Below are 16,189 nucleotides of genomic sequence, written 5' to 3' on the forward strand. Positions count from 1 at the left end.
TGTTAACTGGCATTTAACCTGATATGACTCACCTTTGTAGCTGCATTTGTAATACTGATTAACTTGTTTTAAAGTCCTTTTAATGTGGTGTTTCAGCTTTTTTTTGGTCCAACCCAATACATTGGCAGATAATGTTCTTTTTCATTGACCTATGTGGGATGCTGTAAGCGTTCATTTGTGTAAAGCCTAAATTACCACGTTCAGGTAATCATCAATGACATAAACCTGCTTCATCAACATTTTCAGTTTCGTCACTTGATATGACCTTCATCCATCCATCCATTCATCCATCCATCTCCTACCGCTTTTCTGGATTGGGTCATGAGAGCAGCAGTCTAAGCAGGGAAACCCAGATTTCCCTCTCCCTGGCCACTTCATCCAGCTCCTCCGGGGGAATTCCGAGGCGTTCCTAGGCCAGCCGAGAGACATAGTCTCTCCAGCGTGTCCTGGGTCTTCCCTGGGGCCTCCTCCCAGTACGACATGCTCGGAACACCTCACCAGGGAGGCACCTGATCAGATGCCCAAGCCCCCTCATCTGGCTCCTCTCGATGCGCTTCACCCTTTTCTGGCTGAGGACCATGGTCTTGTATTTGGAGGTGTTGATTTTCATCCTAGCCACTTCACACTCGCCTGTGAATTGCTCCAGTGAGAGCTGAAGGTCACGGTCCGATGAAGGCAACAGAACCACATCATGTGCAAAAGGCAGAGACCTAATCCTGAGGTCACCAAACCGGACACCGTCAATGCCCTGGCTGTGCCTAGAAATTCAGTCCATAAAAGCTATGAATAGAATCGGTGACAAAGGGCAGCCCTGGCGGAGTCCAAGTCCGACTTACTGCCGACAATGCGGACCAAGCTCTGACACCGGTCGTACAGGGACTGAACAGCCCTTATAAGGAAGCTCAGCACCCCATACTCCTGGAGCACTCACCACAGTTCTCCCCGAGGGACACGGTCAAATGCCTTCTCCAAGTCCACAAAGCACATGTAGACTGGTTGGGCAAACTCCCACGCTCCCTCCAGGACCCTGCTGAAAGGATTGAGCTGGTCCACTGTTCCACGGCTAGGGCAAAAACCACACTGCTCCTCCTGAATCCGAGGTTCGACAATCCGGCGGACCCTCCTCTCCAGAACCCCTGAATAGACCTTACCAGGAAGGCTGAGGAGTGTGAACACACCCTCCGGTCCCCCTTCTTGAAGACGGGGACCACCCGCCCGGTCTGCTAATCCAGAGGCACTTCCCCCGGTGTCCACACGATGCTGCAGATGCATGTCAACCAGGACAGCCCTGCAACATCCAGAGCCTTGAGGAACTCCGGGGGGATCTCATCCACCCCCGGGACCCGGCCACCGAGGAGCTTTTTAACCACCTCAGCGACCTCCGCCCCAGAGATACAGGAGCCCACTCCCAAGTCCTCACTGAAAGGCGTGTCGGTGAGATTGAGGAGGTCTTCGAAGTATTCCTTCCACCGACCCACAACGTCCCTAGCTGAGGTCTGCAGCGCCCCATCTCCACCATAAATAGTGTTGATGCTGCACCACTTTCCCGCCCTGAGACACCAGATGGTGGACCAGAATCTCCTCGAAGCTGTCCTGAAGTCGTTCTCCATCAAACTCCTTTTTTTGGCTTCCTCTTGGCCCACCGGTACTCATCAGCTGCCTCTGGAGTCCCACAGGCTAAATACTGTAGGCCCGATAGGACTCCTTCTTCAGCTTGACAGCATCCCTCACCACCGGTGTCCACCAGGACGTTCGGGAATTGGCCACAATGGCCACACGTCCCATTCGGACTCAATGTCCCCTGTCTCCCCCAGGACATGGGAAAAGTTCTGCCGGAGGTAGGAGTTGAAGCTCCTTCTGACGTTCCCTGCAGACCCTCACTATACGCTTGGGCCACCCGAAAGCAAAGGGAGGCTACCCTCTCATCCTCCGCAGTAAACCCCAATACACAGGTGCCCAGCCAGGGGGCAATAAGTATGCCCACCCTTGCCGGCACCTCTCCCCGCAAGCAACTGCAGAGTGGAAGAGGGTCCAACCCCCCTCGAGGAGACTTTTTCCAGAGCCCAAGTCATGCGTCATTATATTTACTCAGTACATCACAACCTCGCGCACCAGCTCAAGCTCCTTCCCTGCCAGAGAGGTAACATTCCATGTCCCTAGAGCTAGCTTCTGCAGTCGAGGATCGGACCGCCAAGGTCCCCGCCACTGCCCAATTCACACAGCACCCCACTCCTTTGGCCCCTCCTACAGGTGGTGAGCCCATTGGAGGGGGGACCCACATGCCTTCTTCAGGCTGTGTCCAACCAGACCCCATGGGTGCAGGCCTGGCCACCAAGAGAACTGCAGTTTGATCAAATATACTGGACAAAGAGAATTTCTTCAATTGTTTATTTAAATGATCATATTGCCTACAAAAATTCAGTCATGCATCACTTTGGCAGCAGAGTGCAAAGGGGGATATACAGTATGTGCATTGCTTCATGACAAGAGAGAGGCCTTTATTTCCCAAGGCAGATAGAGAGAAATTGTTGCTCTTAAAGTAATTATATAAATGATAAAATATACTAAAAACAGGCATTTCCCTCATTTAATTTGTTAACCGAGATGCCAGACTAAGCTCCACATCTAGCTGTCTTCACCGGCCGCCCATTCCAGTTTGCCAGGGACAGAACTACTGCCAGGACGTAGGATCGTCCTTATGGCTCTAGCCACGGAATTACACTCTTTAGTGCTTTTCTTCCCATCGCAGACTTTTCTGAGTCAGTTTTAAAATAAGTACCTGCATTACCATTAAGAGCTAAAATCTCAACTCCATATTCATCCCAAGTGTTCTGCAGTTAGATTTGATTGCAGATGTTACTTCAGCAGTACATTGGTTTTGCTTACAGAGCATGTGCAAGAATTCAGTAAAGAATTTGTTATTTATTAGAATGCTTAGAAGTCCATTATTATTCACCCAATTCAAATTTATCAACCACAAAGCTAAAAGACATGTTAATCAAACATGTTTCAGTTCATGTGACGTCTCTGCGGCAGACTGGTCTTTGAAGTGTGCAATGTCCAGGTCACAGTGTCATAGTCACATGACCTGGTGTCATATCCAGCACATTATTTTAAGAAAAATGCTATGGATTGATGGCGAGTCAAGGAGTGGAGCACTTATTTTCTAATTGAAAAAAAATAGTGATGTGACCCCAACCCCTTGTCTGGGCTTCCCCCCGATTCCCTTACAGCATGTTGCTGATAGTGATGCATGATACTGTAGTATTGAAGGCGGTTGGCACGTGTGATATTCTGTTCAAAATAGATCCTGTCCAGATTATGAAATCCCATCTAGGCATAAGCATCCCGGTATGTAAAGAGAAAGGTGTTTAAAATCGCAAGCAAACCTACACTCTAAATATGTGTGTTGGCTTCATAGCTACGTTTTGCTTGGCAAAACCTTCTGATTTTCCATGCTGTCTCAAATTCCTTAGTGTCTGAAAGAGCTAATGATGCCTTCATGCAAGTGTAAGCATATGTTTATAACATTATCTAACTGCACAACATTACAGTATGTAACTGTATAACATTATAAACTATAGTCTACATGCTCATCACCTTCTGGTAGACAATGGCAGAGGTCGAAAGTTCATGTCTAGAAAGTACAAATCCAGGTCAAGTTTTTATTTCAACCAACCAGTTGAGTTCTTTTTTCTTTATCTTTATACTTAACTGGCTGGTTGGAGCAAAATCTTGGGTTGGATTTGTACTTTCTGGACCTGAACTTTCTACCTCTGGACTATGGTGTTCACCTTTATATCCTAATGCAACCAGGAACCTGTACATTGGCCTCAGAGTAAGGCATTTGTTTCCCAAGGAGACAAAAATGAGACTTAAATCCTTGAGGCAGACAGTTTCACTTTAGCACATGACCAGCTCATGCAACTCATGCGTAAAAGAAGCAAAATGAAAGATATGTAACTCACAATTGTGAATTCACAGTTCTGTGATGCTGGGAGGCATGTCAAATATACCATTAATAGATATTTGAAAATTATAATTTGAATGAAACCGTTATCTTCTGGGTAGCGCAGTGGTTAGCACTGCTACCTTATGTCAAGAAGGTCCTGGGTTTGGTCCAGGGTCCTTTCTGTGTGGAGTTTGCATGCTCTTCCCCTATTGGTGTGGTTCTTTGCCGGGGGCTCCGGTTTCCTCCCATGTTCCAAAAGCATGAAGGATGGGTTAATTGGTGAGTCTAAATTGGCCCTATACTGTAGTTGTGTGTGTGTGTGTGTGTGTGTGTGTGTGTGTGTGTGTGCCCTGTGGTGTGCTGGCACCTGCCCAGGGTTGTTTCCCGCCCGTGCCCATTATTCCCGGGATTGGCTCCGGTCCTCCCCGCGACCCCAGCTGGAATTAAGCGGTTTCAGAAAATGGGTGAATGTTATTTTCTCTTATTTTTACAGTTTTCAACCCATTTTGTACATATTGTTGGCTAATGAAATATAGTTACTGAGATAATCACAATTAATTTCAAGGGACATGTAATAAGACATACTTTAAAGATATTGAGCAAAAAAAAAATTGATTATGTAAATGTTCTGTTACCCAACACACACTGTTGTGTATTTAAATACTGCTGCTTTCGACGTCACTCAAATCCTCTGGCTAGTTAAACCTAAACTGTAAATGCACTTTGGATCGCAGTTGAACTACTAGCCAATGAAAGGGGTGTTTATAACTGCTGCTACTTGTAACACATCCTTGCATATAATATATGGATTTTCCGTTTTACCCACAATGCAATAACAGCAAAATGTATCACCAGCTAAAAATGCACCGGCACTGGATTCATGCAAATCTCTTAAGCACCCTTAAAAATGCACAGTGCCTGAAACTGCAAATGAGGGGAAATGAACATCAGTATATGAGCACAGGAGAGGCACAGACCGTCGCCCGAGTCAGATGGAAACAAATAATTTTCGTGCTTTTGTTTTGCAGGAGCTCTTCACACCAGAATGTAAGTTCAAAGAGTCGGTGTTTGAAAACTACTATGTGATCTACTCGTCCATGTTGTACAGACAGCAGGAGTCTGGCAGAGCTTGGTTCCTGGGTCTCAATAAGGAGGGCCAAGCCATGAAAGGAAATCGAGTAAAGAAAACCAAACCAGCTGCTCATTTTCTGCCCAAGCCATTAGAAGGTAAATCTACAGTTTTATATAAGATTGTGGTGGCTCTGTTTTCCATGCATCTACTTGTCTGGCTGTCATCTAAACTCTGGTCAGTATAAATCGTACACGATGGAAGAAACAACTGTAATTCATACTGAGGTGCAAAGCCCTACTAAGTATTGGGAAATAAGAATTAATAAGAATGATCTCCAGACCCGCCGCAACCCTCAATAGGGTTTATACTGTAGAAAATGGATGGATGGTTGGATGGATGATCAACATTGTTTACATGTGTTTACACTAGCAAATAAAACCTGGAAACATACAACCTAGGAAGGGCTACCTCTGTACACTCACATCCACACACACGACGCTCCTACTGGCTAGTCTGGATTTGTAGGGTGTCGCACAGCTGCATGCAGGACGTATGTGGACATGACAGACTTGCTTATAATCCCACTATTAAGTACCGCTTCCAACTGTAGGATGAATTATGGTTGTTTCTGCAGTGACATGTCATTTATATTGATCCATAATGCACTGGTGCACTTGTAAAGTGTGGTCCTGCATAAGTATGCTGTCAGATATTAATGGCTCACAACAGTGTTATAGCTGCTGGCTTCCCTCCCCAAGTTTGATGCGTAGCCATTATTTAAACATGAAATAATGAGTGAACTGCTGTCGCGACCCGAAATTCTAGAATCCACATTTATTTCAAAGTAAGAACAGGACAGCTATGTACTATGTGGATCTCCAGAGAAGCTCTTTATATCAGTGACGGCGGGTGGCTCCACGACAAATATTTATCCTTTTGTTCTGACTTGAAAGTGTAGAACATTTAGTAGTGATGTTAGGCTGTTACGTTATTCATTCTCACCAAAATGATAAGTAAATGCAGAAATAGCTGTAGTTATAGTTAATTCAGTAATAATAGGGAATGTGGATAATGGATACTAACATTTCTGTATAGTTGCATTGCTTAATTTTGCATAATTTGTTGGATCATTCCATAGCTCGTCACAAGTTATGAAAACTTATTTGATTATGAGTATGAAATCGTCGTTAATAGTGCAATTAGGCACGATTTTATTAACCTACTAAATGATTCTTCTGAAAAGCAGAAAAGATTCTCAGTTGTGTTATGAATTAAATGTAGTGAGGCTGTTAATAATGATTTAGATAGATTTCTTTTAAAATGTGAGTTAATAAATCGTGTTAGACTATCAGTGATACTGTATATTTTTGATGTGTTGTATCTAACTTTGTCTATTGAGTATTATATACCAAAAGCTGAACTCAATAAAAAAGTGAAACACAGATATATACTTTCACTTGTAATTTTCACCGGTAAACAATATGCTATTATAGTGTAAGCGTGAAGAATGCAGCCATGTTTTATATTATTTCCTTGATAGCTATGCTGAAGCAACTATTAAATTCTGAAGTGTTGTGAGAGTTTGTGCCAGGTTGTATGTGGTGGTGTTGTGAGTTTAATGAGGTGCTATGGCTTGGTTGTAACGTGGTATTTCTGTCCTCACTTCCCCTGTGCGTTCTCTGCAGTCGCTATGTACAGGGAGCCGTCGTTGCATGATGTTGGAGAAACCGTCCAGAAAGCAGGAGTACCTCCCAGTAAAAGCACAAGTGAGCCTGCGGTAATGAATGGCGGAAAACCTGTCAGCAAGCCCACCAAAACGACATAGCCGGACCTGTGGATCTATGCTGACACTTTGGAATGGTTTCCCCCGGCCAGAAAGACTTCCTTCCATTCGTGGGTCAGGTTCAGGCAAACCTCCCAGTTCACCTCCTTTCAACATGTCTCGTCACTCGTGGATCGATCCAGAAGTCCGAGTCCAAGTAACCTGTGAGGAGAGACAATTGGATAGATTCACATTGAATGCCCTACCAGAAATGGAATGCCTTTTCAGTATGCTCTGTAACTGTGACAATCCATAATAATGATGTAACTCACAGTCCCAAGTGAAAGCTTGCCTGCCGTTTACATGTAATCTCCCATTTGAGCCCAACTGCAGCAGAATCCACATTATTCAAATATATTTTCTATACCGCACTACACTAGCTATGATCTGGTTAAAATGCTTTTACATAAATGGACTGTGATCCTTTATACCCTTAAAGACGATCTCTTCCTCCTATTCGTCTCTCACTCTCTCTTTCTTTTGCCGTTTTCACTAGATATTTCTCATTCATACTCACATGCACTAACTCGCATGCAAAATCATAATCACCAACACATACAGTACCACATAACAAAAATCCCATGACTCATGTTATAAAAGGTAACGTAATTCTTATCAGTGCTTCACTATTGATCCCACTGATTAAGAGAAGCTGCGGGCTGGTCAAATTGCTCCTAAGATTGGCGCTAAGGAAGCATTAATATGCCTATGGCATTCAGTACAAAGGGCATCGACATGCCTGGAGTGCTTCATAAGTGGTGTATACATATCACACCCCTATTGCCCTTGCGGAGACGTTAGCCTCGCCCAATAAACAGGAAACTGTGTTCTGTTTTCCTTACTCTTCGTTGCAGAGCAAGGGCTCTAGGAAAACCTATAGGCCTTGTAGGTCCATTGTAGATCCCAGCCCATTTATCACGCGCTGACTTCTCTGAACAATGGGCTATGCTTGTGGCAGCTGAACGGGCCCGGCAACAGCCATTTACGAAATGTCTACTTTAGTCAACGTGGAGAACGGCTGGATGTAAGTAGATGCCATTACTACTGGCTGCATCCTTATTTTGTTCAGCAAAGCATGGGCAAGGTTAGTGTTGTGTTACCTTCTTGCAGCAGCAATGCAAGAGATACCTTATATTACAATGTTTTCACTGTATAAAATAAAAACGAGACCTAATTTTTAACGACTAGCCATTACGATGTATATGAGAGGATTTACCTAGCTCAGCATGCAGAGTCGAGTACTTCTCATATTGGCCTAGTATGTGCCTGTGCAGGCCTCTAACCCAGCATGCAAAAACATGAACCCAGTCATTGCTGGGTTAAAGGTGCCTCACCATCAGTCCACACTCAGTAGGAATAGTAGCATATTCAATTGACTTCATATTTTGTCCAGTTTGCTTATAATATTAATCTTTCAGTTTCTCAGTTTGAAAATTTTATACATTGGTAACAAAGATGTCTTACAAGAAAATTATAATATTTAGCATTTTTTTCACTGTGACTACAGATTTATTCCAGAATCAGGAGATAATTCTCGGCTTTTTGAATAATCTCTGGCAGTTCGAGCAGATTCCATGTTTATTTCTTATCCGCTTCTAAGAAACACACGTCACTGATAGATTTCAACCAGCATGTATCTGTTTCATGGACCAAAGTTTAGAAAATGAGAGGGAACTGTTTTGTTTCTTTAACCTCGTTTGTATTTAGTTCCAAATTAAATTGACACCACACTATAAAATGATAGTATTCACCAATTACAAGTGAAAATTTTCTTTCACCTTCGTTTAGAGACATTATCTGATTATGTGTTCTATCGCAGATTTTGTGAATCAATCAGCAGAATTAAAACCAAACTTTTCTTGCTTCAGCGATTTTCATAATAGACATAATGGACTGAAGCTATGCTGTTAAATTGCAAATATATTGATTCGTTTTGATATTTATTACTCTGTAGACCTTGATTTTTAGGAGATACTGAAGCACATTAGCTAGAGCTGAATTCTTGTCTGCACTAATGCTGTTATACACTGTAGTACGCCTCTAAAAAATTGAGTATAATGTTTTAAATCAGTTTAGGGCTGGTGCCCTTCATCCACATGAAAATCATACTTCTTTAGTCAGTAACCAATAAACTCTACATGCTGGGCTATGTTTGCCCTGCAAACCAGATGACTGGTTAAATGAAGGCTGAATTTATTTTTGTAAATGACTGGTGTGGACATGTACAATTCGATTCTTTTTTCTTTGTTATTTACAGGTTGTATGTGGTGGTGTTTATACCTATGAATGGTTGTCTTTGAACAATTATTTTCCTAACATGTTGAAACGTTGACATGGTAGGTCGTCATTACCTGCTTTGGTTTCAGCCTTTGATTTGTTTGTGTCATCTGTTGCATGGGAAGAGGATGGCATCGAAGAATTGCATGTAGTAGGCCATGTGTATCAAGAACTGTTGGTATGTACTGCTAACTTTACATACATATATGCAAAGAGTTTGTCTGCACTGTACAGTTTGTGTTTGTTTGTTGTATACAGATACAACATATTGAATAAAATTATTTATATAAATGCGTACTGTAATGTCAGTAACAGATTTAATGCAATACAATGTGCAGTATATTATTGCACGAGTCATTTGAAAGGTATAGGAGAAAGATGTTGACTCATACTATAAAGTTTGGGCCAATGTGGATTCTTCAAACTTCTTTTCTTACTCTATCAGTCTCCTTTTCAAGGAGTAATGTGTCTATATTGTGCCAGTGTCGCTCACATAACATGACGCTCGATTTTCCCTGTCTGTTATAGTCCACTATGGAAGTTGATGTATACGTATGTATTTCAGATTCCACCTCCGGCTATTTAGGTAATGCTCTATTGCTCTGCCCCATGTAAAGGTCTTTGGATAAGGTGTTAAATCTTTTCACAGTGACTGAAACAAGGGAAATTTTGCACTGTTTTATTTGACAGCATATGCCATTGCAAATATGTCTTTCCAAGTTCTTTTAAACTTATTCACTACAGGATGTTGCACTGGTTTCATGCTAATGTTGTGCTGTAGTACAGTTATTATTATTATTCATGATGATAATAATAATAATTATTATTAGTACTATAAATGGAAAATATATTCCATCTGATTTTAATACACACAATGCATTTTTCATAAAATAATTTGATTATACATGACAGTTGGTCAAAATATACAATGAAAAAGCACTAATATTCAGCACAGAGTAACATCACAACAAATATTATTCATGATAATAAAACATTTTTGGTTTATCTTACATTGTTTGGATTCTGTCCATGTACTTACAGCTTAAACTGTGTGGCTTTACTGAATATGTAAGCATCTAGATAAATAATTTTCAAACATATAGTTGTATTGGAAACATAAATTGTTTAAATGTCATGTGTCTACACAGGAAAAAAAAAACTGCTCTTGCTTCCACAATTGTTTACTTGCATACAACAATATAGTTTTAATAAAGATAATTTGTAAACATTAACATGAATGCTGTTATACAGGTGATATGCAGAAATGTGAATGAAGAATTACATCCCAGATCTGTGATTCTCTTTGTTCTTTTCATTATTATCATTCATTATGGTTTTTCATCAGCCTCTTGGCAACGTCATGATCTTTTTCAGTTCCACGAAGTCTCCTTGTCCCCTTGAAGTATTAGTACTCTGATCCCACCCAAATTTCACACGCGTTTCCAGTCCATCCTTCCCAGCATTCACAGTTGCCACAGCTACACCAGCCATTACCTGCCATAAAAGGTGAGAGAGCAAAAACACACAGCAGAAAGCGTCACTCCGTAGTCTCGGTATTTTAGCGAGCTTCACTTGTCATGTAGCTAGAGGTAGCTAATACCCATAGATAGCAACTTCAGCAGTAGCGGTTCTTCATGAAATTCTGGAAGGTTTTGGGGAAGCTAGTTTAATAACGTTTAATAATAACATTTTACCTCCATATTACAGACCATAATACAAAATGTCTGTCAACATAATACTCTTGCCAAGGTAACAAAACTATTTACCACACTATTTAAACACAATATGTTGAGAATAATGCGGCAGGGAAACTACTTGTTTCCCTCTGTGACAGTCTGTGTCTGTGGGTGGAATCAGTCCCAGTGACTATGTTGTATTGATGTGAGTGCTGTAGATAATGCGCGTTATTTTCGGCTTTTCCTGCAGCGATGGAGGATGCTTGGCAGTACACTGCTTGTCTGGTAATCAGTCTGTACTCTGCCTACGAGCCTTGGCACGATGTAGACGTTTGTGGAAATGCATTTCTGGAGCAGTGACACTAAACGAATTGGTAGGTAGTGGCACTCCAGATACAGATAAGTGCCGCAATTCGCTTTGCAGAATGGTGTTAAGTAGACGATGGGCACCTCTAAATTAGTAAATGTTTACATAATTGAACAGAGGAAAAACCTATTTAAATGGTGAAATACTGTACCATTGAAGATTATTTTTTCACAAGGAGGCCTGTTTGGCTATTTGCTACATTCAGTGAATGAATACAGAAAATATAAATTTGTGTTTATAATGTAAGTATTATTACAAGTGTAATCTCTGCGTAATGTCGATATAATAACCCACAATTAAGTTAAACGCCTTGTGCCATAATGAACTCCTGTTCTTGGCAAAATTCTGTCCATTTCATTATGATAGATTTTGCTTCAGGAGTTGGTCAGTGGCTATAAATTTTCACAAATTGTTCTGCAATTGGTGCTTTGTCAAGAACTATATCGTGGCATTGTTTGGAATGTTCCCTTACCTTAACAATTTAGATTTTGCTTAGAGATCCACCGGCTGACTATGGAATCTACCACAGACAAGTGAATTTATTCTAAATGAATTCTATTTTTAATAGCTACTGCGCTTGACGGAAGCTATATTTCACAAACATATGTATGAAGATGATATATAACTATACATATATACATATGTGTATACAGTATGTCCAAGAAATCTTGCAGGGTAGAAAACGATCATACTCACAAAACTAAGCGTTAGACTTAGAAACATTTAATTACGAAAATGTTGTTTTGTACAATTGCAATTGAAATAAATATATATATCCATCACCATGATCAATATAAAGTGCTGGTTAAAAAACTATAATGCACTAGGAGCCCCCATAATATAATAATATATAATATGTAAAATAATGTAGTAAGTCCTTTAATAACCTTTACCAGAAAAAAAAAAATTAAGCCTGTTGCTACAACATCAAGTGCAATTTGCCTCCAACAAAACCAAAAGGACGGCAGAGGTAATAAACGTGGGTAGATTTTTTGCTGAGAGATGAGGTAGCCATGGCGCCGAAAAGCCCAGGCTACCAGGTGTAATTGGCGCGCAGTCGTCTCCCAGGCTACAAGCTGCCACCTTGGTGGGACAGTCACCTCCCACTCCTGCCCAGACTCGGACGTTACTTTCATTAGTTCAGCTCCGCATGTTGACCTGTTGTTCTTAACGTGAATATCTGTCATCTCCACTAATTAAGCAGAACAAATTTAAGAGTAATTGCTATGATCTTTCCTTACCAAAGCACAAAAATAAGTTGATCTGTAGCACTCTAACGCACTTAGGGTTTTTTTGTGCATCAAACATGATTATACCTTTACCGGAGTGTTTTTCGTGATGAATATGTGGATTTCAGTACAAGCCAATAAAATGTTCAATTAAAAATAAATACAGATTATTTAATGAAATTTGCATTTTGTTATAATGTGAAGAAATGGAACTTCACTGGATCTATAAACCAGCATTTATAATCAGTAAATAATTATACCAAACAATAGAACTGTAGAACATTTTTTGTAGGACTTTTTCATGCATGTTGGATAGAGATTACTTGCATGAAGAATATTGATAAAATGTCCCACATGGCCCAAAAATGTCAAGCTGGTAATTAAACCATTTAATCTTGCATTTATTTTCATAAACTTACATGACTTACAAAATCATATGTATTTGAATATTTACTGCGGTATTACTGCTGAGTGTTAAAGCAAAGCTTCTTCTGGGATTTCAGCTGGCAGCGGGTCTGTTTTTCCTTAAAGGATCTGCAGTATGTTATAAAGTAGACAAGTCTGTAAGATGCAACATTTTTCACTGTATTATTTATAAGCCAGTCAATCATATACCCATAATATAAATGACTGAAGCTTGCCCAGATGAGTGGAAATGGATCCAAGTTCTCTTCTAAAATTTTATAACGCGCATTTCATAACTTCGCACTTCTAAAATGTACAATAAATAAAGAATAAAATTATTTTTGGTTTTTGGCAAAAGAGTCTAATAGTAGTTTAAATTTTTAACTAATTGTGCTCTTTTGTTTAAAACAGATTTCTGTTTGAATGAGTCTTCTGACAATGTGTTACCTGTGCAGATGAGACCATCATGTTTGTCGCAGTCTCTGTCGTCGCATTCGCAGAACTCTCCGGACACATACCAGTCCTGGGGCGAGCATATACACTTTCCACAGTGGCAGGAACCTAAGAAGAGATTAACTTTCTTTTCAGCAGAAGTGTCCAGAAATTTCAGGTCCAGAAAGTAAAAATCCACTCCAAGGTTTTGTTTCGTCCAACCAGTTGAAAACTCTGTGTTTGTGACTCTTTATGTTTAACTGGTTGGTTGAAACAAAATCTTGATCTGGATTTTTACCTTCTGCACTTGAAATGTCCACCTCTGTTTTTCAGTCACAAATAATATGTGTCATCCATCCATCATCCATCCATCCATCCATCCATCCATCCATCCATTCAGTTTATCTTGGTCAGGGTCACATAATAACAATATCATCCATGCTCTACACCTGCTTGTCTTATACAGAGTTGTAGAGGTCTGTAGCCTATCCTGGAAGCTACAAGAGAACCTGGAAAACATGCAAACTCCTCACATGGAGAGTCAGGGCAGAGACTCGAATGCTGGTCCCAGTGGTATGAATCAACAGTGCTAACCAGGGCTACCCCAATAATATATGATGTTTAACTAAAATGAAATAACATTAGGGGAGTGGGTGGTGCATACCCTCGGACGAATGTTCAGATCCTGCCTCTGGTTCTTTGATTGCATGTTCTTTGTATGCGTGTGTGTGTTGGGGGGTGGCATTTTCTTTAAGTAATCTGATTTCCTGCTACAGTCCAAAACATGTGGTTAGGTGAGTTGATGACCCTAAATAGCCCATAGCATGATGGAGTGGCATATTGATCAGCGTTTTCCTCGCCATGTTGCCTGTGCTTCCTGGGGCGGGTTGTTATGAGTCTGGAGTCAAAAAGGGCCATCACAGTTTTATAGGTCCATATGCACACAGGTGACTTGCTAAGCCTGTTTTTTTATAGCTAAAACTAAAAGAAAGCAAGAATCCAGTGTGAAAAATCCATGGGCAGGGTGTTATTTTTCCATTGGGCAGATTCCAAGAAGAATCAGAAATTTGTAAGAGGAGGAAAATATGTGAATTTGTGCATGGAACATAGTACAACCATTTGTGAGGGTGAATTGTAAGTACAGCAAAGATAATTGCACAGCTTATTTAACATATGGGGCAAGATTACCCCAGGAAAACACACTGATGTCTATGGTAAATGTCATAGTCTAATGGAGGAATATATTAGTCTGATAATGATCCAAATGTTTTGCCAGTAATGTGCCTTCAGAATCTATGAATAGCAGAGATGCAAATATCTGAGGCATCATATGATCTGAAATGGGCTGACATCCCATCTAGGGTGTGCCTCGTGCTTCCTGGGAAAGGGGCCAGGCTCAACGTACTTCTGCAAAGGATATTTAGAAATAAGAGTGATACATAAGAGTATTAAGGACAAAAGGATATCAGATAATGAATGGACAAGCATAAAGTAGTGACCAAAATTGTGGAAACTCTTCTCGTTTTTAGAGATTGACGAACTTTATTCAACTGTTGCCCCAGTTACTTATTTAATCACCCAATGTATGACATTTGTAACATTCTTTGAGTGTTTAAAAACATCACTGCCACTATTCATGTAGTAATTTTTATAGCATAATGCCAAAAATGCTAAGTGTTTCCAGAATTTTAGCCATTGGGTATACACAAATGACACAAAACATATCCCATAGCATAACTCTGGACTAGGTATTTTTCAATTTTTGAAAAATTTTTTTTTTTGAAAAAGACTTTACCAATCAAACATTTATATACAAAAACATTTGTACTCCTGTTGACTATTACTGTATCTTTGAACGAAATGCAGAAAAGCATCGATCTACAAGAAAAATCACTGCATTTCTGTGCATCCTCAGAGTTGACCAAGGCCTCAGAGAATCTATGCAATCGCTGTTACTCTAAATGAGCAGTGGCATCAGGTTTGTCTTACCACATTGTGTCGCGTGTCATTGAATAGCCTAGTCTATCATTATTTACCATTAGTTTGTCACTTTGAGATTGGGGAAGGCTGGAAATTGCTGTCAAATCACCATTAATTAGAGCCAAAATGACTGCCTTGGATGTTCCAGTGCGCTAATAAACGTCCTGCTCCATCCTCCAGGCCCTGTACCAAATGGACTTTTGTCCCAACAGATGCATAGTGACCAACGCTGAATACCTTAGAACCTTTATCACTAGTTGAAACATGGCTATGTCCTCCTATTGGAAGATCACCCACTCACTTAATGTGCATGTGGAGCTTGGCAAAGAGTGAGGGGGATGCAAATTGGGGGTAATGCTAATTAATTGTGAATCATTAGCATGTTTTATGCTGTTATACTTTGTTACATAATTTTGGTCATAAATAAAAACTGTATAAGCTCTTGTCTACTGAGTATTATTGTTGCGTGCTGCTCCTGTACCACACCAGCAACGTTCCTTGTTATGGAAAGGCGAAGGTGAAAGTGGTGGATGGGGTAGCCCAGAGAGCGACGGAATTCAGCTCGCAGCGAAGGACTGGTGATGTCTGTGCAATTTGTCATGTGTGGCTGCTTTTGTTTTCATAATGACCTGCTCACGCGCTGAACTTGGGCACCATTTATTTTATCTCACATGCACATTCACTGAGTAAACTGCAAGCAGTTACCCAATGAATCCTGCTTTGTGTTTAAGGCGGTCAGTGCTTTTTGTTGTTTTGAGAAATGCTGATGATACAGCCCTTGAACCCAGAAGGCTTAGAAAGAACTTGAAAGCATTAATAACTCATTAAGGAATTTTCTTGTCGGTGTTTCCATTAAATGTGGAGGGCAGAGGGTTTGACTGAAACAGTGGCAATGACTAATGTTTCCACACACTTTGAGCGCCGTACAGAAAAAGCCCATGTAATTCCCAACTTCGGGTGCCAAGGGACGCTCATTT

General features: G+C 40.7%; 2 protein-coding genes across 4 annotated transcripts in view; one reads left to right on the forward strand and one right to left on the reverse strand.

Annotated features, from left to right (window-relative positions):
- The window catches only part of fgf14 (fibroblast growth factor 14), a 123,683-nt gene extending 113,332 nt beyond the window's left edge, over positions 1–10,351 (forward strand). For all 3 annotated transcript variants that reach the window (XM_049006097.1, XM_049006095.1, XM_049006096.1), the window contains 2 exons: positions 4,981–5,179; positions 6,710–10,351. In XM_049006097.1, the coding sequence (XP_048862054.1) occupies positions 4,981–5,179; positions 6,710–6,849 (339 nt within the window). In that variant the 3' untranslated portion in view covers positions 6,850–10,351. The remainder of the gene's footprint in view (positions 1–4,980; positions 5,180–6,709) is intronic.
- itgbl1 (integrin, beta-like 1) overlaps positions 9,789–16,189 on the reverse strand; it is a 46,194-nt gene continuing 39,793 nt past the window's right edge. Inside the window, exons 10-11 of the mRNA XM_049006090.1 lie at positions 13,248–13,361; positions 9,789–10,617 (exon numbers count right to left, since the gene is read on the reverse strand). Of these exons, the coding sequence (XP_048862047.1) occupies positions 10,529–10,617; positions 13,248–13,361 (203 nt within the window). The 3' untranslated portion in view covers positions 9,789–10,528. The remainder of the gene's footprint in view (positions 10,618–13,247; positions 13,362–16,189) is intronic.

The sequence above is a fragment of the Brienomyrus brachyistius genome, chromosome 1, assembly GCF_023856365.1.
Source record: "Brienomyrus brachyistius isolate T26 chromosome 1, BBRACH_0.4, whole genome shotgun sequence".
NCBI lineage: Eukaryota > Metazoa > Chordata > Actinopteri > Osteoglossiformes > Mormyridae > Brienomyrus > Brienomyrus brachyistius.